We start from the raw sequence: 24,121 nt of genomic DNA, 5'->3' as shown, positions 1-24,121 counted from the left end.
TATGTGCACTCACAATGCCAACTGTGTTGTCATCACAGAGGAAAGCCAGCCGACTGGTTACACTGGTGCACTGTGGTACGGAAGACTGCATTCCCCACTGCCACGCGGGCTGCCACGCGGGCCACCACACGGGCCACCACACGGGCCACCACACGGGCCACACGGGCCACACAGGCTACACAGACCACACGGGCCACCACACGGTCAAGGGAACAAGGTTTACACTGGCACTTTTCATTTGTCTGATTTTTGAGAGGGTGTGGTGCTAACAACTCTATAGATATTCATGGATTTCTACGTACTGTTTATAGGCAACAGTTGAGCACGTTTGACCATTCTAAAGGTTGTTTTTTATTGTTATTTGCCTTGGTAACAATGCTAGATTTTCATTGCTCTGAAATTCATAAATATTAGTATATTCTGCTATTTAAGAAACAAACAAACAAACAAAAATAATGATATTTTGATTAATTACAAGTTTAGAGCAGTTCGAGGCATGCACAAAAATAAATTAGCTAAACAATTATAATTAATACTTAGGTCGAAGCAAACAACAGAAAGGAAATTGCACAGACAAAGTGACTACCCAGTACCTATTGACAGTTGCTATGAAAAACAATTTGATAATTATATATTAATTCACTAAATAATCCAGTATTGCTGGGTTTCAGATAACATCACAGTATTCTACAATAATATCTAATACATATCTTAAAATTGATAACGGTGGTTAAAATGTAGAAGTTTGTTGTGATATTGTGAGTTCTAGATAGAGAGATTCTTTATTGATCCTCAATAAATTCAGAAATTCAGGAGTCTAGTAACAAACACAGAAACCGATTAAGTCACTATCAAAAGTAATAAAGTGTTCAGGTTCAGTTACAGTTGTTGTACAGTCTTAGAGCAGACGGGACAACAAACAATCTCTGAAACCGTTACAATTTGAATCGCAGTGAGAGGATCTAAGGTCAATCATGTTCAACATACTATGACTTTCCCTTTTGGATATTTCATGTGAGCATACCATGTAAATAGACAAATCTGGCTTTTGCCCACATCGTCATATTCTGCAATCTGAAAACCACCAATACTAAACACAGCGTCTGTGTGCATGTTTAACCATCAACAATAAAGATATTGTAATGTCACATCATGACAGTAAACAATCTAACACAATGTTTTCTAATGGACAATCAGCTTTTATATTGAAACACAGTGAACAGAACAAACCATGAATGCGTAGAGGAGAAACAACACATCGCGTCAGGGGCCGTCAAAAGAACTGACAAGGTGCCAATGTACACAGAATGTAAGACGCTACTCTCCCATGGCATCATTATGAGGTGAAGTCAGAATAACTAACTGTTCCATTTGTGTCGTTGAAGTTGTTTGTGTTTACAGAACTGTGTTGTACTGGTGTGACTTCATTCACCCGAGCCCAAAGCCAAGCCAGCGGTTACGCTCAGCAGCCTGAGGTCTATGGTACCAGTGGGAAAACAAGGCGCCATTGAAGGTCTGCACAGTAAAAGTGAAAGACATGTGAGCACCAATATTTATAGACAAAACTTCCTCTGAATAAACTGATTAAGAATGAGTCCTGCCCTCATAAAATTAAGGCTTTTTTAAAAGTTCTGATGCCTGATAAATGTTTTACTGAATACATAAATTAATCTACCTAGAGGTAAATGTATTTTATTAAAATAATACGCTTAAAAATAAATAAATTGGTATAGCAATAGTAACCGCACCTAAAACAACATACAGTTGAGGTGCATAATGATGTATCTAAATCTAGCAATAGTTTAAGAAGAGTTTAAGTGAGCTATAATACTCGTATACATGTTATTACGCTTAAGTTATTATGTCATTAATGTGATGCATAAAGTTTGCGAGTGTATCTCTAAAATGGTAAAGGGTAACATGGTATAACTTTGAAAAAAAAGAATTTCAGTTGGTCTACACTGGACACCGGAATGTTTAAAAATAAAAAAATATTCAGGGCATCTTCTAACACATTATTGATCACCCGTAACAAATGAACTTTTCTTCTTCTCTGTTTAAACTTGAAAATGGAACAGCGTTGTCACAGTTGGGTTCGAGTCGGCTCAGCAAAACCCAGAGACAAACAGAACAATCAAAGTCACTTTCCTGTTCGTCTCTGCTTCAAACTCTGGAGATTGGATTTCCGCTCTCCTTCCTGCCGCCTGTCCCTCTGCCCCACTGTCCTTCTGCCGCCTGTCCCTCTGTCCCTCTGTCCCACTGTCCCTTTTGTCCCTCTGCCGCCTGTCCCTCTGCCCCTCTGTCCCTCTGCCCTTCTGTCCCTCTGTCGCCTGTCTCTCTGTCCTTCTGCGTGACTTTAATTATCGTCTCACTCCGAGATATTGTGGGCACACGCTGTGACTTAACAGAGCAGATAAGCACTTTTATCAGAGACGAGGACGAAGTGGCCAGAATGAGTCGTTGTTATTGTCTGAGGAAAGTTTGGACAGGACAAGGACAAAAGACTGAAATTTATTGGGTAATAATAACATCATTTATTGGAATATAAGCTATTGATGGGCAATTCATGTGCAATTACTGTGAAATTCATGTGCAATCTATGTGCTGTCGTGACACATATTCATGTGCAATTACTGTCGGGATCACATGCAATGGTATTTATTTATTTGTCTATGGGAGTTTTTATTTATCTATAGGAGATCTTCTAGTGAAAGTGTTTTTCAGACTTCCTATAAGTGATCTGTTCTTCTGTATCTACCTCTGGATCTACCTGCGTTGCACCAATGAAATTTCCCCATGTGGGACAATAAAGGAATATCTTATCTTATCTTATCTTATCTTAATACTAGGGTTGGACTATATTGAAGACAATCTTATGTAAATCCCAGAAAATGTGTTAAAACATGTCTTTGAATGTATCATTTGAAGTTTAATTGTCAGACGAAAATAAAATTTTATTAATCACAAAAGTGCAGAAAGGTATAATTTAAAAAAATCTTTCAAATAAGGGTGATCCATCCATCCATCCATCCATTTTCTACCGCTTGTTCCCTTTCGGGGTCGCGGGTGACTGGAGCCTATCCCAGTGACTTCGGGCCTTAGGCGGGGTACATCCTGGACAGTGGCCAACTTGTCGCAGAAAATAAATAAGGGTGATATTCTATTTAATTTTTTTTTGTCCCGAAGGCTTTATTAAACATGACTATTTTAGTGAAATTGGGATGAGAGAAGGGAGGACATGCAGAGGACTGAGGCTGGCTGCACATGGAGCACCAGGCAGCACCAAATAAGGGTATTATTTGAAAGTTTACAGCATCACCTTTTTATCTTCATTCAGCTCTTTACAGCAGTGACGTACAACTGGATCATGTTGTTATTTTGGATATAAGCACGGTTATTATAATACGCTTACCTGATCTAGCAAACTTGTGCAATCATATTTATTTTGCAGAGAAGTTAAAACTGGAGTATCTGATTTTCACAGCATGAAACCAAAAGTATTTAAATCTGTGTAACTCATCCTTAGCCCTCAAAAACCCTTTGGCACATTGTTAATAATCACATGCATCAATTTAACTTGCACAGCTTTACAACTGCTTATTTCAGACGGCAAAGTGAAACTTGAGATGACCACCCAAGTGCAGCCAATTGGGGCACTGCTTCCAGCTCTGGTCCCAAGTTAACAAGACATAAAATACTTTATTATCAGATGAAGTCTCTTTTTTGGCTACACGTTTTACAAGATGCTCTTCGATGGAAAACCAAGTTTTACAAGATACTCTGGTGAAAAAAAAAAACCTTGGGTACCACGGGTGGAAGTGTAATGTACTATATGGGTGTTTACTTATAAATAAACTACCATATATACTTAAGGGCAAAAACACAAATATGTTCACTAGCCCACAGTTAAATGCAACACATATATCATTGTGAATATGACTTATAAATATTAAAAATAACTATGTGTGACCCGATATAAAATGTTTAGAGTAATTTCATTATAGAGTCATGCTCCTCTAGCTAATCTATCTTGCACTTGACACTTAACTGCTTTCTGTGCCAATGTAATAAGTGCATCTATCAAAAGCCTATTTTACAGTCTGTGTCAGTGTGTGGGCGTCCATGTCAAACTCGTGCAGTGATAAAAGTCATCAGCTCACTCATGATGCGTCTGCCCTTCACCGCCCCATCTCCGTCTTTCTCTCCCTCTTCCTCTCGCTCCCCCTTTCTCTCTCTCTCACTCTCTCTCTCTCTCCCTCCCTCTCTGCACCTCCAGATCTGGCTCCAGGCCAGAAACAAGGTTGTGATAGGGAAGAGCATCTCACTCCTCTCATAGACAGATAACATGAGCTGAGGACACATTTCAGCTCCATCTGCTTCGATATATATGACCACACACTGGCACTGCAAGGTCAATGAGAATATGTGGAAGTTCAGTATAATTCAAGTAAGATAACAATGACAGAAATGTAGTAAAAAACAATAATGAAACATTTAATATAATTAATTACAACTTGTGCTTTTGTGGCAATAAAGCATCAGTAGAAAATTAGGGATGTAACCATTTCAATCTTTAAATTTGATTCATGAGGTGGATATAAGTATGTATAGATTGCACAAGCTACAGTGATTTAGTTTAAATTCATGGCTGGAGCTGTGAGTGACCATTCATCTCATGATATTATCCATCACATTCACTTTTCCCATCATTTAAACGGAACATATGCATACAAAATTCAACCTAGTGATGCAATACAGAAATAACTTGTCATTAGAGGTGGGCAATGTATTGAATTATCGATGATATTCTGAATCTCAAATTGCTACTAAAAATCACACAAATGTGTGTTAATATTTTCAACAAGGTTAATTGATATTTCTGCACTTTGGTGGATCATTTTATAGTTCTTACACTTTGTCTGAAACTTAAATGTTTCAACAGCTACATTTGAAATGTTATAGCACATTTTTGTTGATTTGCCAAAATATTGTCTCATAATTGTTGTTGGGATACTTACATAAAAATACAGAGATATAGATTTGTGTGACTTACCTTTGGGTTGCTCTTGGCCTTGGCAGTGCTGCTGCTGCTGTTGTTATTGTTGTGGCTGGGATTGGCGTCCTCGTGAACACTGTCCAGGAGCCAGAGCAGGAACTCCAACGCGTCGTGTTGTGAATTCCCCCGGAACTGTGAGCTGTACTTAGCCACTATGCTCTGGGACAAAAGAGAAGAGAAAGAAAAACATTACGAAATTTGTCTAAATCGTCAAAACAGCAGGGACAACCTATGAAGAATCACAAAGCTTCCAAGCAGAGATTGCACCAAGTTAGGGCTGGGTGATATGATGGCAATAAAAATAAAACAATTAAACTCTGATCTAATAATTTGTCATAAATAGTCCGTAAATACACCAGGATAAATGTGAAAACAGTATGTATTCAGCGACGTGAATTGATTTAATTTAGAGTTATGCTCAGAGGCTATTTCTGTTCCAGTAGGTTGAAGTTATCTCAATGTAACTGCAGTTATAAGAAAAAGGGACCTAAATCGGGACACAAATTCAATTGTAAAGGATTGTTCAAAAACTTCAAAGGGAATGATGTAGAAGATGTAAAGAACATAGATTATAACACAAGAACAAGATCCTTGTAGCGCTGTGGTGCTTTTTAACACTTGACAGGTAATAAACATGCCCCGATGATGCAGAAAGCTGTAAGATTGTCCACACGGGGACAATAAAGTCCACTATAACCTTGAGAAATATCTCTGCTCCATGGCTTGATCTACAACTCAAAGAATATATGAAACAAAGGGACAATGCCAGAATGGAAGCAATTGATAAATATAGCCGCAAGCGGCAATGATCGGCCCTCGCCACGCCGCAAGAGGAGGGGGCGCTAACGCGCCCCAATTGTCCTTTTATTACATCTACTGCTGAATCTGTGACGCTGTCACATCTTCTCCCCTTTGTTTTACCATTAAAAAGCAATTTTATTTTGAATTCTTGACAAAATGTGCGGCTTTGCTGCACAGACACCGTGACTCTTAGAATAAAAATGTGGATAAATTTTGATGGTCCACCCCTGAAGATGAGTCTCACCAAATTTCAGGTTAATATGTCTAACGCCCTAAGAGGAGTTCATGAAAGTTTAAAGTGTAAACATGTTCTGGAGATTTCCCCATTGGAATAACATGGAAGGTTTCGGTCATCGTTACGGCAAAGCCATAACAATTATGACATGGGTCTCATTGACTTTTTTGATGGGGATGCCAAAATTGAGTTGTGTGTCAAATTTCATATAATTTCGCAAAACTAAATATTTAACCTCCATATAAAATCTGTAGGGGGCGCTGTGGCTCCAAATTAATTTATTTCACTTCAAGTAGGTTTAGGGCAAAGAGTTTAACAACTGATTCTAATTTGACGCAATTCGGACTTTATCTGCGCAAACGGCAGAAATGTTAAATTTGGGAGATTTCTGAAATTCTTGCTACAGTTTGCGGCTTCGCCGCACGGAGACCGTGAGAGGTATCAATGTAATTTGGATAACTTTTGATGTCCCACTCCTCAGTAGCATTTTCACCAAATTTCAGCTTTTTAGGGCCACCGCCCTGGGAGGAGTTTGTAAAAGTACGACGTTTGGAAAAACTCCGAAGTCATGTTTAGCCATTTTTGAAGCAATATGGCCGACATTTGGTTGGGCGGACGGCGTTGCCGTGATAACATTTTTTACTTCTCTTGTCACCATCTACCTCTGCGCCAAATTTCATGATTCTACGATCAGATTTTTTTTGGGTCATTTCCCATCTCTCAATGCATTTTTGGTACATTTGGGGGCGCTGACGCGCCAATTTTTTTAATTTTAGAAAAAGGAAATAGCCAGAATGTAGAGAGGCACGATTTTTAGAGGTGTGCTAATTTTTGTGACTTTTCGTCAATGTTCACTGGGTGAAAAATAGGGGGGTTGGTCCCGAGAAGAAGAAGAAAGAAAGAAAGAAAGAATAATATTCCGATGCGAAAACAATGTTTCCCATTTTTCAAATATCATGAACTATACATTTTCGGAAAGCGCTCGCGCTTTCCTACCTCATGGTGTGGGTCCCTGGCCACTGACGGGTACTTTCGTTAATTTTGCGTTTTTGGCCCTCTATACAGTAATAATGTTAAATTTTTTCATTACATGCTTATATGCACGGAACATGCAAGATATGGGGAACGTATTCGTGAGCTACTTAGCGCAAATGAGTGCTTAATTTAAAGTGCTCGTTTAGTGCGTACTTTTGCACGGGCTTCGCCCGTTTACAACGGTAAAGTTCCATTTTCCTACTACTAATTAGTATGCACGGGGCGTGCGTGAGTGAAGGAGTGCGTTAGTGAGTGTTTGGAAGTGGGCGAGCACTTCGCGCTCAATTTCGCAGCCGTGCTTCGCACGGCCTTACGAGATTAATAGGCCTCTCGCCAGCTTGTGGCGCTTGGGCCTAATAATGTTGAATTATGGAGCAATTATTGGAGATTAAGAAATTATGTGACCAAATTTAACAGAAATAAAAAGTTCATCAAAGTACAATTAAAGATACAATTTTTGATAATACTTAGGATTACATATAGTAAAAATCTAATAGGGACAATATTCTTAGACTTGAGTGCAGCCTTTGATGTTTTAGACCACAGCATCACAACACAAGTTAAACTGTTATGGATTCAAAGTCATTAGCCTTAAAATGGACTGAAAGTTATAATGTTTATTTTAATGCTAGCCATTCTGAAGTTGAGGGGATGGGTTGCGGCGTGCCCCAGGGCAGTTGCCTTGGACCTCTTTTGTTTTCTGATTTTCATTTACACTGAAATCATGCAACCATGGCTATATGCAGATGACACTACATTATATGCATCTGCACCTACAGCAGATGAGCTTAGTAAATGCTTACAAGAGGAGTTAGATGTAGAAGCACAGTGGATTTAAAATAACAAACTAGCAATCAATACTGAAAAAATAAAAATGTATGTTAGCTGGATCACAGTACATGCTAAATGTCATACCTAATCTATACTTAACAATGGGAGCAACTGTGGTTGAACAAGTAGAAGAAACACAATTATTGGATGTAACTAGATTCTGAGTTAACATGGAGCAGTCACATAAATTATGTATTGAAGAACATGGGCATGATCAGACACTGTAGGAAATTTATTGAACAATTTGTACATCAAAATGTATGTCAAGAATTTGAAAGGCACCTGGGAAGAATAGCAATGATCAATATACGCACAATACAAATGCATTTAAGTTACTGAATGACACACATTAGGCATATTATGTTTTAATCCACTTAAGCAATGGCTTCACTATTAATAGCACTTATTTTCTATCAAGATCAGAACAAGTGACACAGCCATGATGAATCCTGCTGCCTATTTTCAGATGTGATTTCTTCCCCTCTTCTCCCACAACAATGACTCATTCCAAAGATCTGCACAGAGTGACAGGTGCAACAAGAATTCTATTACAACAGTGTAACGGCAATGAGTCAGGTGGGCAAAATGACAAACTGCAGTGGATGGCTCCTTCTCTGCCTGTGTGATTGACAGGATCCTGCTCATTAGACTACATTACACCAGCAGCACTATGTAAATACAAACAAGGAAGCTCACTATGTCTGATATGTAAAACAACAAAATGACAAGCTTGAGCCCTGACATTGTGAACAGGTTGATGGACAGAAGGGAAATGCAGAATAGACCATAAAGTTGTCCCATAAAAAGACTTCAAGCAAGTGACAGATTTCAATACTAATTGTGACAAAGTCAAGTTCCCAAATGTTCTGTGCAGAAAAAAAGTGAAAAAGAAAAACACTACTTTTCCAATGGTCAACCTTGAAAGTGTTGCGTAATTGCAGAAAGCCGCCAAAGTGAAGACAAGTATAAGCTTCGTTAAAACTGAACATGGATCGAGTCATTTCTGCAAAAGAAAAAGGATCTGAAAGGATCTGAAAGTGTTTTGGGTAAAACTAATCACAATTTTGTTCTTTTAGCCTAAAAAGTATCAAATGTTTTCCAATTGCTAAATAAAATAAAGTAATGTTTACATAACTGGTTACTTTGGAGATTTTAAGCAAGATGCCCTTCAGGAGGGTGTTTTTGTGTCAAGTGACAGAGTCAAATCTTTATTTAAAGATGGGTTACTGGTTGAAATATTGGCCATCCTGCACAAATATATAACAGGCTCAAATATCAGAGGATGTTAAACTTTCGAGTAAATATTGTCCTTGACCTTAGTTCTTCACCAGTGGGTTTTTGAGTGTCTGTTGAACAAACACTTAAAGTTAAGGGAGAAGGATGAGGTGGGCGTTTGGGTTCAAGCAGAGGAAGTACTACTTTAGGTAGACACTATTGATCAGTCTAGACTGCTGCGGATGTGATTCCCAGACTAAAGTGCATTGTTACGGACATTATGTGGGTGATTTCAAGGAGAAATTGTCTGCTGTGTCCCGGACTGGCGTCATAATTAATTCTTCTATCATTGAACAAAGCATTATGTTATTGCATTTTTCAAGTAGGACCAGGCAATAAAGACGCTATGATTATTTTGTGAATTAATTAATATAATTAGATATGTGATCCCTAAATAAGTAGGTACGAGTATTTAAAAAGGCAAAATAACAAGGTCTACACTAATTAATCATTAACAAAATAAAATGTGAGGGAAAATAAAAATCTTGGAGGAGGTATAATTTTTTTCCAATGAAAATGTCTAAATTTTCAGTCAACCATTGCGAGTATTTGCAATTTTTTTCTGACAAGCATCGCAACTGTTATTAAATTTACAATTTATGTTTTAATAACCAAATTTTGTTCAAAATTCACAATTTAAACATGTCCAGAATTCACAAATAGACTGAAAAAGTCTTATGGACTAACAAACAAATAGAATAATCACATGTATTTAAGAACATGTTTGTACAGATCTTGCAGCCCTAAAGTTAAAATCTGAAACGTCCAGGAGCATAAACAACTGAGAGATTTCAATATTAAAAACATGCATTTCATTAATATAATAGCATACATCATATAACAGCTGAAAATTAAAGTTTTTCTTTTTTTTCATAAGTTATCCCTTTTTTATTATTACACTTCTGTGCCTAAACTGTGTCTGTGCCTAATCTGTGTTGCAACACTAGAATTTCGCCATTGTGGGACAAATAAAGGTTATCTTATCTTATCATATGAATTTTTTTAACATAATAGGAATGTTTTAAAAGTTCTCTCTCTCTCCTTTGCTGTCTGCCACAAAAATTCCATTTACAACACTTTGTTCTCCAGGACTGAACCAGCAAACAGGCTTGGGTGCATTTCTCAGCTGCAGACGTAAGACTGATACTGACAAATTATGACAGGGCATGACCTTAAGGTAAACACAGGGACTATACTCATTCACTCCCTACAGGTGTGGCAGGATGGCATTGGATACACTCTGTCATTACTACAACTTTACCCAAGCATTTTTCAACAGCTGCCCAAACAATACGGAAGCAAGACACACATCACTTCAGATAGTGTTAAATGTAGGTATTTCTGTTTCTGTTTCCAGGTTCACATCAACATAGCTCTCAAAATATTGTCTTTTATACATCTAATCTTGCATCAACATCTACTGTACTTTGTCTGGTCTGGATCAGTATAATTATTATTATTAGATCATTTTACAAAATGGATTTAGTTAATGTGCAAAAGAAAAGAAGCCTATGATTTGGTCGAAATCATAGAAGATACCCTACTTTTTTTCTTCTTCAATGTTTGTCAAAATGATGCAGCGGAGATTCACAAAACATGTGAACATGTATTTGTTATAGGTTTTCATTTTGTATAATGTATCAAATGTGCACAGGTATAGAAAGGTTTAGTTAAGTTAAAGGCGTAATGGACGATTTTTCGGCGATTTGAGAACTCAGGCGGAAGTGCACATGTGCACTCCCCCGTGCGGACTGATACAACACACACGTGTGTTTGTTTGTTTATTAGCGCGACGGATCGCATCGCATCTCTCGTCTCCCGTAGATTTCCGTCTCTTATGAGACAGCTCGAACAGTCTTTCTCCGTCTTCATTTTGTCCCGTATACTGAGGGAACTATATTATAATAGATCAATGCGCTTAAACACGCGGAAACGTGCTGCTCTCGTGGGGACGAGCCGCACGCGGCTGCAGGTGAGCGGTAGGTGCGTTTTATGATTGATACGTGGCAGGACTAATCGGCCGTCCACGCCACGAGGAAATAAGACTCAGATTTGGGGCAAAAAAATCGTCCATTCAACCAAATGGTATTTGTTTGGCATTTGTAATAAACAGGTTTTGCGTGATTCTGCAAACTTAGTGTTTAACGATGAAATATATTTATTCTAAAAATGTAAACTGAAAACTGATTATAAAGATGCATATGCACATTATGCAGTACTTCTCTTTAGTATGAACATATTGTCACACAAAATTGCTTACTTAAACCATGAACAAACTGCTGAAACCGTGCATATTCAGCATCCACAGCCCAGGTGGTACTTGTTATACGCCCATCTCCCCCCAGCTCTCCAGCATGCACAGTGTACATCCTGACATGTCTGGGTATGAACCCGAGTGCTCCTTTAAGACAGACAGAGACACAAACAAAGCATTCGTCTCACTGGGCAGCCTCACTCCCTCACTCCCTCACTCCAAACAAGCAGAGCTACTTAAAACCCCGGGCTTCATCCTCCTCCTACAGCACCGGGCTGCACTGGTCCCAAAGACGTGTCCTGCAGAGCGAGCACGAAAACCAAGTGAAGTAGTTACCGTTTGTCAAGGCAGTAAAGAGGAGCTCAGTCTGTCACCAACCGAAATGAATGTAGACAAGACTTTAAAGGCAATAAAAAGACACCCCAGGTTTCATAAGCGTGAAAAGAAAAATGAGAGAATTTGACTTTAAATTTAAATGTTGTTTTGCCTGAACAGTTGGGTGCAAAGAAGAAAGTAGTAAATTAACAAGAAAACACCCTAAAGTCGTGTTTTGTCACTAACATTCTAATGTTGGTAAATAAATATATACATTATTAGGCATTTCAATATGATTACCATGCACAAAACTACACTTTGTATTGACAACCAACTTTTGCAGCCTCATTGTACTTCTTTAGAATTCAAGACTTTATACACTTTTTAAAAATGAGGACAAAACAGTGTCAAGTATTATTGCTATTATATTTAGTAAACTTATTCCCTTATCTTAATTTCAGTTATAAATCTCTAAAGACAAAGCTGTTTATTCAGTTTAAAATATGACATATTTACATTTTTATTTGTTTAAAGGCGGTATGGACAATTTTTCGGCGATTTGAGAACGCAGGCGGAAGTGCGCATGCGCACTCCCCCGTGCGGACCGATACAACACACACGTGCGTTTGTTTATTAGCGCAACGGATCGCATCGCATCGCTCGTCTCCCGTAGATTTCTGTCCACTTCTGCGTCAGCTCGAACTGTCTTTCTCCGTCTTCATTTTGCCCCGTACACTGAGGGAACTATATTATGATAGATCCATGCGCTTAGGCACGCGGAAACGTGGGGACGAGCCTGACGCGGCTGCAGGTGAACGGTAGATGCGTTTTATGATTGATACGTGGCAGGACAAATGATTTATCCACGCCACGAGGAAATATGATAAAAAAAATTGCTGAAAAAAATCGTCCATACCACCTTTAATATGTGTTGTAAAAGTCAAATACATCTACTTATGGGTAAAAAATGTATTTAACTTATGCAGTGTTGCAATGAAAGAATCCGAGTGTGGGTGTTTAATTTTTGCTAAACAAGTACAAAATAGTGACAACTGTAAAATGTCAGCAACGTTGTGTCTAAAAGTAAGTTGGTAGAGGCTCCACTGTGTATATTTGCTTGGTTAAAATGCCTGGGGTTGTTCTGTGTTGCTGACAGGTTTACAAGTTGGAATAAAAATGTTCAACAACTGAGCGAAGTGAGGTTTCGATTCATGAAATGCATGATGTCAAAGTTTCATATTTACAATGACGAGTAGTGCAGGATGGAGGGGTATTACAATCACAGGAGGGGAATCGTTTTGGTTTGTCACAGATAATGTGTCTTCTCCTTGCTTCTTTTCTTCCCCACTCTGCCTCAAAGTGCTCAGTGTCATTGGCGCCGCAGCAGGGGTCCCTATCTATTGTGAGCTAAAAGCACTTGCCACAGCAAACACCCACTCCCCTCCCTGCTGCTTTTACCCGGGGATGAGCTGAGAATGTTGTATCAGTGCAACGGGCTCCGACGGGACAAGGGCCAAAGAAGGGCAAATGACAAACAAGACACAATGTAACGTATAAAATAGCATTATCTAAGACTCACATGGCACCAGTATTCATGTACCGGGGCGTCGTCTGTATAGATCAAGAATGTGTTTATATTAACCTTGATAAACCATGTAAGGTTTAAAGGTGCCATTTGTAACTTTTCTGGTAAAAGGGTCAGCTTGTCCCCACGAATATGATCTCCACGGAGACACAAAAGTGGCAATCAGGCCAAGTTAAGGTCAGATCTGTGGAGTGGTGAGCGCGCTCACAGAAAAAATGCATTTTTCAAGGTATTTGTTTTTAGCAACAAAACCACCTGTTGAATACATGCAAAATAGATGGATAATTCAATGTCATACTGCGGAATATTTCACAAATACAATATGCCAGTAAAGAGAGGATGTAACTGAAGACTGAACACAGGTGGATGCACTGCACACTCCTCTAGGGCCACTTGTGTTATTAGTGTATAATTGCTTAATAATCCCACAAATTTAGGAAAAAACTACTCGTCAGTCTCCTGGGTGGCCAAACATAATTTTAATTACAGAGAAAGGAAAAAAACTTGGTGATACTCAACTCCCAAGCAGAAAAGGTGTGCTGCATGTGAGCTGTGACCAAACTAACTGGAGGATGCATGTCTGATCAGTGTTTATCTGGTGCACAGATAAGAGAAGATGATTAATGATTGTTTTCAGTAATAGAACTCAAATGGCTTCTAAGCGAGTTGTTGCACTCTGTTGCAAACCTTGTGGCTCCTCCTAACCTCCTGCGGGCTGTTCAGCGGGAGCAGATACACTGAGGCGTCCGTTTGACTATCATCTAAAAAGCCCAAAGGGATGACCAGAGGTTCAAATGTCGGCACAACCTGTAACTGTTTGTGAAGCCACTTGTTGATTCCACACAACTCTAAAGTGTGGCTATATGACACATATATATTTCAGACAAGACAAACACAGGACCATAAAGTGCTGGACTGGACAGATGAGTCACACCAACCTGAATGTAATCAGTCACCAAATAGACCAGAAACTATATCTATGAAAGCAGTTCTACATCTTTGCAAAATCTCTGTTTGTTTTTTGACACGTTTCATGTTATTCTATGTAAGACCACTATTAACTTCAATCTTAAATTTAAAGTCACCTATAAACCCATTCACCTGCCAATGCATGTTATTTCTTTCTCTTTTAGGGCAAGTGCAAGTTTCTGACCACATGTGCCTGAATTTTGTAGCCTGAAGATGATCATAAATTTAATTAAAGTTTGGTCGTCGTGTTCAGTTTCCACACATTATCTCCGATGGTAATCCACATAACTCCACAGTTAACTACAATAACAAAGCATTTCTACACTTAAAATAATACATATTGACTAAACAAAAAGGGAGTTAGAAAGGGAGTGGAGGAAGTGAAAACAAAACTAACATGCAAAATCAGGCCCAATAATAGGAACAAATTGGAACTTAATTGGTAGTCTAGCCTAAACTCACGTAGAAAATTTAAAAAAAACAAAGAAAAGACAAAAATACCTTCACAGACTTCCACTTTGTGAGACAACAAAACACTTTGTCACTGCTGTCCAGACAACAATAGTCTAGAGATAATAACACATTCAAAACGTGATGCAATAAAGCCCCAAACCCAAGCAACACAACACCCCCACAACACCCCAACACCACCACCACAACAACACCACCACCACCACAACACCACCCCAACACCACCACCACAACACCCCAACACCACCCCAACACCACCACCACAACAACACCCCAACAACACCTCCACCACCCCAACACCACCACCACAACAACACCCCAACAACACATCCACCACCCCAACACCACCACCACAACAACACCCCAACACCACCACAACAACACCACCACCACCACAACACCACCCCAACACCACCACCACAACACCCCAACACCACCACCACACCACCCCAACACCACCACCACAACAACACCCCAACAACACCTCCACCACCCCAACACCACCACCACAACAACACCCCAACACCACCACAACAACACCACCACAACAACACCCCAACAACACCTCCACCACCCCAACACCACCACCACAACAACACCCCAACACCACCACAACAACACCACCACAACAACACCCCAACACCACCACCACCACCACAACAACACCACCACCACAACAACACCACCACCACCACAACACCACCACAACAACACCACCACCACAACAACACCACCACCACCACAACAACACCACCACAACAACACCACCACCACAACAACACCACCACCACCACTACCACCCCAACACCACCACCACAACAACACCCCAACACCACCACCACCACAACACCACCCCAACACCACAACAACACCCCAACACCACCACCACACCACCACGCTCACCTTGAACTCCACCGACAGCTGCGGGGTGTAGTCCAGGGTCCACAGCGCCCGGACCAGCGAGGCGAGCTGCTCCGTCACCTCCCCCCGCGCGTCCCGTGCGTCCCGTGCGTCCCGTGCGCTCCACCGGTCCTCCCCGGCGTCCACGTCCCCGTTCACCCTCCTCTGGCCCTCCACGTCCGTCTTGTACTGCTCGAGCCCGAGGTACTCCGCCAGCAGGTCGGTGTTGCTAAGGCACTGGACCACGGCGTTCATGAAGCAGGTGTTCCCGTGGTTCTTGAGCCCCTGCACGCCCGGGGTCTTGTCGCCGTAGCACCGCGACAGGCGCTCTTTCGCCGAGCCCTGGGACCCGGCCGCCGCGCCGCTTCTCTTCAGCGTGCCGTCCCTGGAAGTGGTGTGCGGGTCCTTGAACCCCGCGGTGCTGCTTTGTCCGAAGCCGCCGTCGTCATCCTCAGCCTCCAGCGCGTCCGTGTGGTCGCCAAAGTGCGCCAAAGTGCCCAAAGTTTTCAGGATCCTTCCCATGAAACTGCCCAGCGAGCGCAGAGATTTCCTGCGCGTGAACCTGCCAGTTTTCTGCTTCTGCTCCTTGCGCTTGTTGGGCTTCATCGCTTGCTTTCTCCCCTGGTTTTCCTTCCGTGAATCCATGGTGGCGCTGGGCTGATCTCTTATACGGAGAGAACCGGAGAGACCGCGGAGTTGCACCGAGTTGCACCTGTCCGCCAGACGGTCTAGCCCGCCTCCTCGTTCCTATTCGCCTCAGCCTTGCGCTCCATAACACTAGACCCACCGCCGCGGGAATACTGACCCCGTAAGGCACGTCATGCCGCCCGGTCACATATGCCGTGAAGCGCCGGGGGGTTTCGTGCCGCTCCGTCCTGTTCTGCGCTCGTTACGGTCAGTGGCACTTCCTCATAGCTGGAATAGCGCGCGAGCGTGTGTGTGTGGCGAGCGTGTCCCTCCCTCCTCCCCGCACTCACTCCCGCGTGCGTCTGACCCGCTGAACTGACCTCACGGAGAATGATCAGCCCGGGACACCTGGACACAACAAGCATCTAACTTTTATTGAACCTTTTGATGAGCAACGACATACCACCTTTAACTTCAACACAAGGAACTAGTCTGAGCTGAACTTAGTTAATGTGCAGCAGTGGCATAAAAGTGCCCCCTGTAGGATCAATTACGCAATCATCTCATTATGCTCGTGTGTCATATGCTCATATTATTAATGAGCTTTTAACATAAGATAAATGGGTTTCAGATTCCAGTTAGACGTGACATTTTGAGTACTTTTTTTTACCCGTTTAAAACATAATAGTTTGTTTTAAATGATCAAAGGGGACACACTGTACTAAAGTATAAGCTTGTTACAACAGTGTTCCCTTATACTGTGTACTCAGAGTTGTGTAGAGATTGATGCATGATTAACAGGAACATTTTCGATCAGTTTTGCAGATTACTGAATGTGAAATACTTATCTGTACGTCATGATTTGTTATGATACGTGCTAGTTTATTACCAAGTACTAAAAAAAACATAACTTTTTACTGTCTATCCTAGTGACATTGCATATTAGTCACGTTAAACGGGTTATCAATACATCTGAACAAAGAGCAAATACAAGCTCAAGAGAAAGAATCATCATTCAAACCACATATCTGAAAGGCACTACGGAGAAGTGTCATTTGTCATGAGTTATTCTCTATTCAATTCAATTTATTTTAGAGTCCAAAATTGCAACTGCAATCACCATGCAGGGCTTCACAAAATTGGTGATTTAACCAGCAGAAAGTTAGAAAATCTAACAATGAAGCGGTCCTTGGTCAATGAAAGACAAGCAGATGAATCAACATTCACAGGAAAAAAGCAAATGGATAACTGTCTCAGAGCATCAACTGTCCTTAGACACTCCTTCTCGACAAGGAAAAACTCAAAATAAAAAGTTGTCTTTTGTGAATCTTTTTGTTTGTATGTTTTTTTTAATACATATATAACATAAACAAAGAACATGACACATAGAGAAAACATACATGTACAAGTATAGCACAAGACACCCACGCATAGTCCGTGCAGTCCGACATATGTGTCCCTCGATTGAAGTACCCGATTGTTGGTTCAGCTTGTGTCACCCATCTTCTCGTAATGGCCTCCAACCCTGCAGCCGGAAGTATGAACCAAAGGTATCCATTGGTTGTGTCCATGGCAGAAGTTTTGAGGCCCTAATACATAGTTCTGAAGTGGAGAGAGTTTTTTGGAATGCCAAAAAACTCTCTGCATCGCTTTATTAATCGCAGTACAATATTTATGGTTTTTTCACACAGATTCTAAACGAAAATGACATAAGAGGTCATTTAGGAAGGCTAAAACTAGGGACACATTTTCTGACTTTCGTTCACTCAAGGGGACATTTCAGGTTACAATTAAAATGTTTTCTGGAGTCCTAACACGCTAAAGTGCAGCAGCTAATAGTGCACTGATTCATAGACCTCTCTCTCCGTTGTGGCGATGTCTGCTTTTAAGAACTGTTAAATAACCCAGTTGTTCATTAAAGAGATTTAGCCCCTTTGGTTTTATTCACAGACTATAATCATCTCGAGTTTAATTTCACAGCTCAGCAGTATTGAAGATGGAATTTAGTGGGCCAGATGGGCTGATTTATTGAAATAGATAGTAAAGGCTTTCACTTTTTTCTGATCTATTTTTTTCCCCTTTCTGTAAACACACAGATAGACCTTGATCTAATCGTATGTGCGTATCTGGTTTGATAGAGATCTGACTCGTAATTTCTGCTGCTCATTGACCATGACTGCACAGAGAATCTCACTGTTGCATGAATGGGCGGACGCCATATGCTTCACAGGTTTACATTTAAGATAAGATAAGATAATCCTTTATTGTCCACACATGGGGAAATTTCATTGATACAACGCAGGTAGATACAGAGGAAAAGGACAGATAACAGAAGCTGCTGCAACATAAGACGCGTTGTTATTTTTACAGTGATATGTATGGTGCCTGTAAACCACAACCATGTCAGTAAATTAAATAGCTCACATTATAAGGCCTACAAAGTTGAAAATAGTATTTGACTTGTCGGCACATGACTGTTGCTGTAATGTGCTTATGAGGAAACATATTATCAGACAGGGATATCACGTGTTGTATCATCAGTGATGTGCCTTTAGTGATTGTGGTTATTTGCACCAAAAGGAGAGAGTTACATGCACAAAGACCTTGCAAAATGATGGTGCAAATCACCACAAAGTATCATAGAAACTATAATATAATAGCCAGTATTTTGAGGACCTTTCAAAAGATAGATTATTTGGTTGGTGACGGTCCAAATTCTTTATCATTCTGAAACCTGTGGATTGGAGGCGATTGATTTGTTGAGATGATGTGAAAAATACATGAGAAAAAATGCCAGAATTTTATGTAGGAGAATGACGTTGAAATCAGGCTTGTCTAAAAAACTAAAAAAGAACAAAAATATTGGTTCAAAATAGTGATTAAATATTTTAACACTAAAGAGCCAAAATTATTAAATACTGATCATGTTTATTTTATCAATTGAAATATGCTGTATGTACATATTTCAAGTTTCAGTAATTTAAAGTGACTTACCGTACTAAATTATGTCATAACAGTAAACTTCTTTTTATATTGGATTGAGTCAAATCCAAAACCTCAGAACGCACGAATATTTACTGCGATTGAGCCCTCCCCTCCACAGATCTCACCTGTATGGCGAAAAAGAAGTTTGATGCCATACAGTGGAACTTGTCAGGCAAAGCACTAACATCTCCATGTAGACACCATCATCTAAAAAGTTACATAGTGCACCTTTAAATAATGGTGTATTTCTGACTCCAGGCTTGCAACACATTCACTCCCCAAAATGTGACAGGCCTGTGTACCTCGTCTAAAGCCCAAAGTTTATAGAATGGATTCCAGTTACTTGCAACAAATAATGAGAAACTGCAGTAGAAGATTGTATATTTCTGTATTTTTATAATGTTTTTCTTCAGTAATTGTCTACTAACCCTGGCTAACATACAGTGCCTGTGCTCTCCTTTGAACACACAGTCACGGCCTCCCCCACCTCCTTTGTCTCATCTCATCTCAGCATCTTATTAGAGACTCCCACCTGTGTGAGTTGTTTTTGCCCATCTGTGTATGTCTGGAAACCTGGCCTATAGCCACAATATGGGCAAAATTAATTACACAGGGCAACACTGACTGCTCATGAGCTCCGATGTCACCTTAAAACTGCAAAGTAAAAGTCACCTCTTCCTTTAGAGGTTGAGAAGAAGCCATTCGATGATATCTTCTCCAGACAACCTCTCCCTGACCCCATTGCCATTTGTCTTTGCAGCACTTTCGGAGCGAGGGACTCCACAAAAGCATTCTTTGAGGGGAGAAACAGAGGAGAGAATTTGTGGCGAGCGTCGCTATCTATCCCAGTAGACGACAGAGTGAGCCTGTGTCCTGGACTGGCAGATGGTGGTTCTGGCTGGCACTGGGGTGGCACGGCTACATCCGCAGGAAGGCACCATTTCTCTTCCCACTCTGCCCCCTCCCTCGCACTGCCTCCCTGCCTGCCAGCCATGATTCAGTGCAGTTATAATCACATAGTTTGTCTGCACCTCTCAGCGTGCAACAATATGACTCTGAAGTGCTATGTGATCATGGGGTGCGAATAAAGGGAGAAATCATGCGTTTTGTAACTGTGGAAGTAAAAAGCTTGATGATGATGATAACTTTGGATTTAGTTTGCGCTTTAGAACTTTGTCAAAGAAAATGGTTTCAGTGTTGGTAAGATTTTGTAGCTGCAGCTGCCCTGGGACAGAATGTGGCTGCCCATCTGCATCCAAAACCCCCCTGATCCCCACCAATCACAGCCTGACAGACATTCACGGTTGAAGGGTCTGACACAATGACGCTGTTGTAATAGCAATGTAAAGTTGTAATATCACTCTGAATATACTTTTGTCTCTGAAGCAAGTAAACAATCACCTCATCCTCGCTGTTGACAGAAAAAAGGCTGCACTTTTCATTGATGACATTCATTTTCCGGCCTGATAATGTCCCAGACTGACAGCTCCGCTTGGGAATTTAAAATGATTCACCAACAGAATTTTGTAATCATCACTTCTCTTACAAAGTGCTTCACAAAACAGGAAAAACAGAAAAGACAATAAAATAGACGAGCGCAAATAACATCCTTTCAGTCACATGCACAGCTAAACAGAATAGTTTTTGGCCTAGATTTGAACCTTGTCATTGTCACTTCTGGATTTCAGTAGATCCGGATCTTCTGTAACCAACAAGCCATCAGAGGACTCCACCGTTAATGCGCCAAGATGAAGCGCCCTCGTGTGTTTTCTGAGGGTACTGCTCGACCCAAACCTGCATTTGCAAACGACACAGAGAAACTCTCCATCATCATGTCGGAGCTGGTGCTTTCTGAAGCCCTTATATTGCGTGAACACCGCCTCACACTTGTCACAGCTGTACTTGGGATCCTGAGCGTGCACACTCTGTTCATGCGCTCTCATATTACTTAGCTGTGTGAAGCCTTTTCCACACACGGGACACAAATGAGGCTTTTCTCCTGAATGGGTCAACCTGTGAACATTTAAATCTGTGCGAGTGTAGAATGTTTTGTCACAGATTGTGCATGTGAAAGGACGTTCGCCCGTGTGGGTCCTCTTGTGTCTTCTGAGTCCATCTGCCTGAGCGTAGCGTTTGTCACACTCGCTACATGCAAACGGCTTCTCTCCTGTGTGGGATCGAATATGACGGCGCAAGTCCTTTGCTTCTCTGAAAGCCACGCTACAGACAGCACATTTATGAGGTCTCTCCGTTGTTTCTTTGTGTATCCTTTCATGGGATTTGCACGCACTCAACTCAATGAAGCCTTTGCCACAGAAAGAGCAGGTGAACGGTCTCTCCCCCGTGTGCACGCGCTCATGTCGCTCAAAATTGTGGAGTTTACTGAATGTTTTGCTACAATACGAACACTGATGTGGCTTCTTGGGTTTCTTGAGGTGAGTTTTCCTGTGTCTTTCTAACCTTGCAGGCCGGTTATACACTTTTTCACAGTCTGGACAAGGGTGCACGTTAGTCCTGCGGTGTCTTATCTCGTGTTGTTTGAGTAGATCTTGTTCTTTGAAAGATTTATCACAGAGTTGGCACTGGAAGAGTATTTTTGGTTTCTTCAGGTGCACAGGTTCATGTCTGGCAAGCTTTGATGGTGTGTCAAACAACTTGCCACAAGCAGAGCATGGATGGTGTTTGGTAGACGTGGTTTTGGAGTCCTCTGTCTCACCATCTATTGAAACCTCAATGGAATGAACTTCTTTAAAATCTGTTGGAGGTAAACATTGAAAAGCAAAGTTATTCCCATGAGTAGTGGTACAAGAGAAAACAATTATGATAAGCAGTGTTTTTATTAGTTATGGGGTGACGAACATCAGTGCACAATACAAAGTTAAAACAATTGTTAACAAGACTACATTTGTTCTACAGTACAGTTAATAAAGCAGAATTAGACTTACCTTCATCTGAAGACTCCTGTTTACATAAGTCTGACCCTGGGTCCATGGCTGGTTGCAGAGTCTATTTATTAACCTCACTTCATAATAAATTAACCAATAATTCACAGAGTTCATCTAAAAAAGTACTAGTCACAAATAATGTTCTGTCATTTTAACCAATGTTGCATCTGAATAAAGTCTTTGCAGCCCAACTTATAGATCTAAAGCTGCTGCTCGCTTCACCCTGGTTCCTGTTGTTCGTTTTCTTCGCTCCAGAAACAGGTTTATTTTACTGCCCCCTGTCGAGACGGAATGGTATTGCAGCCACTTAAATCCATGGATGATCTGATCTTCATTCTCTAGCCCTATTTAAATTGATCCGTGCTCTCTACACACAGTGACCACCATTGATTTGTCGTTTCCCACTATTTTATAGCCCATTGAGTCTTCTGGTACAAGAATGTATGGCACACACATCTAGCACACAATCTTGAAGTGTATACTGTCACGTTACACTGTAGTCTGTGTAGCTGTGAACCCTCTAACAGATTAAACAAACACTTTCAATAGTTGTACGTTATAGAATGAGGCAATCAGAGGCAAGAGAGATGAACAACATAAAGCAAGACGGAAAAACCTAGAACAGAATATTATAAAATATGGACAATATATATTTCAGATATTTAAAGACAATTATAAAGGCATTTTATAATTTATCAATTTGAACTCAAGATTAAGAGTTTTATGTTTTACTGCACAAACACAAGACCCTACAATGTTTTTGTTGTTGTTTGTTTTTTAAAATCCATACATATAATACACTCTACTGCAAACTTAAAATATAATTTTGAGGCTAGAAAGTTTTATTTTCTTCTTTCACTTGTAGGTAATACATTTTTCATCATGTGGGATTATCATCAGAAATATTAATGAACATTCACAAAAGAGATACATTTACTGTATTTATGGCTTGCAGGGCTGTTGGACTGGGTGTTTTAGGGTATTTGTTTACCCAGGGCCAGTGCAGGGAAGGGGCCAGTGCAAGGGAAGGAGCCATTGCAAGGGAAGGGTCCAGTGTAAGGGAAGGGTCCAGTGCAAGGGAAGGGTCCAGTGTAAGGGAAGGGTCCAGTGTAAGGGAAGGAGCCAGTGCAAGGGAAGGGGCCATTGCAAGGGAAGGGTCCAGTGTAAGGGAAGGGGCCATTGCAAGGGAAGGGTCCAGTGTAAGGGAAGGGTCCAGTGTAAGGGAAGGAGCCAGTGCAAGGGAAGGGGCCATTGCAAGGGAAGGAGCCAGTGCAAGGGAAGGGGCCATTGCAAGGGAAGGGGCCATTGCAAGGGAAGGGGCCATTGCAAGGGAAGGGTCCAGTGTAAGGGAAGGAGCCAGTGCAAGGGAAGGAGCCAGTGCAAGGGAAGGGGCCATTGCAAGGGAAGGGTCCAGTGTAAGGGAAGGAGCCAGTGCAAGGGAAGGAGCCAGTGCAAGGCAAGGGTCCAGTGTAAGGGAAGGGGCCAGTGTAAGGGAAGGAGCCAGTGCAAGGGAAGGAGCCAGTGCAAGGGGAAGGAGCCAGTGCAAGGGAAGGGGCCAGTGTAAGGGAAGGGTCCAGTGTAAGGGAAGGGGCCAGTGTAAGGGAAGGGGCCAGTGCAAGGGAAGGGTCCAGTGTAAGGAAAGGGGCCAGTGTAAGGGAAGGGGCCCTCACAAAGTCTGTAATGTGCATTTTCATGTAGAGAATGTTCCCAGGGCACAGAATTGTGTGCTAAACCCATTACGAGAAAAAATACTATGTTAAGACCACAAGAACAGCAGTATGAACCATGCTTTGTTACAGAAAGTACAAATTGTTGATACAATTTTCAGAATCAGAAA

At 41.1% G+C, this 24,121-nt stretch overlaps 2 protein-coding genes across 2 annotated transcripts in view; both read right to left on the bottom strand.

Annotated features, from left to right (window-relative positions):
• Positions 1 to 16,387, bottom strand: part of usp43a (ubiquitin specific peptidase 43a) — a 67,319-nt gene extending 50,932 nt beyond the window's left edge. Inside the window, exons 1-2 of the mRNA XM_072463875.1 lie at positions 15,731 to 16,387; positions 5,054 to 5,215 (exon numbers count right to left, since the gene is read on the bottom strand). Of these exons, the coding sequence (XP_072319976.1) occupies positions 5,054 to 5,215; positions 15,731 to 16,372 (804 nt within the window). The 5' untranslated portion in view covers positions 16,373 to 16,387. The remainder of the gene's footprint in view (positions 1 to 5,053; positions 5,216 to 15,730) is intronic.
• Positions 16,388 to 20,988: 4,601 nt separating this feature from the next.
• LOC140377992 (uncharacterized) lies at positions 20,989 to 23,978 on the bottom strand. Its single transcript, XM_072463622.1, has 2 exons — positions 23,276 to 23,978; positions 20,989 to 22,094 (listed from the first exon to the last, which is right to left on the bottom strand). Exons 1-2 carry the CDS (start codon positions 23,976 to 23,978, stop codon positions 20,989 to 20,991), a joined length of 1,809 nt encoding a protein of 602 aa, XP_072319723.1.
• Between the last annotated feature and the right edge of the window lie 143 nt (positions 23,979 to 24,121).

This window comes from Eucyclogobius newberryi, unplaced genomic scaffold (assembly GCF_026437365.1).
Source record: "Eucyclogobius newberryi isolate DKJ021-1_F unplaced genomic scaffold, fEucNew1.0.hap1 SCAF_4, whole genome shotgun sequence".
NCBI classification, from domain to species: domain Eukaryota; kingdom Metazoa; phylum Chordata; class Actinopteri; order Gobiiformes; family Gobiidae; genus Eucyclogobius; species Eucyclogobius newberryi.
Note: the sequence above shows the minus strand (reverse complement) of the source record. Positions and strands in the feature narration are given on the sequence as shown.

Coding starts and splice junctions, on each gene's coding strand:
- LOC140377992 (XM_072463622.1), bottom strand. CDS start 23,978: ATGAAAATGCACATTACAGACTTTGTGAGGGCCCCTTCCCTTACACTG. Junction 22,095..23,275: donor CTTCCCTGCACTGGCCCTGG/GTAAACAAATAC, acceptor TACCTCCAACAG/ATTTTAAAGAAGTTCATTCC.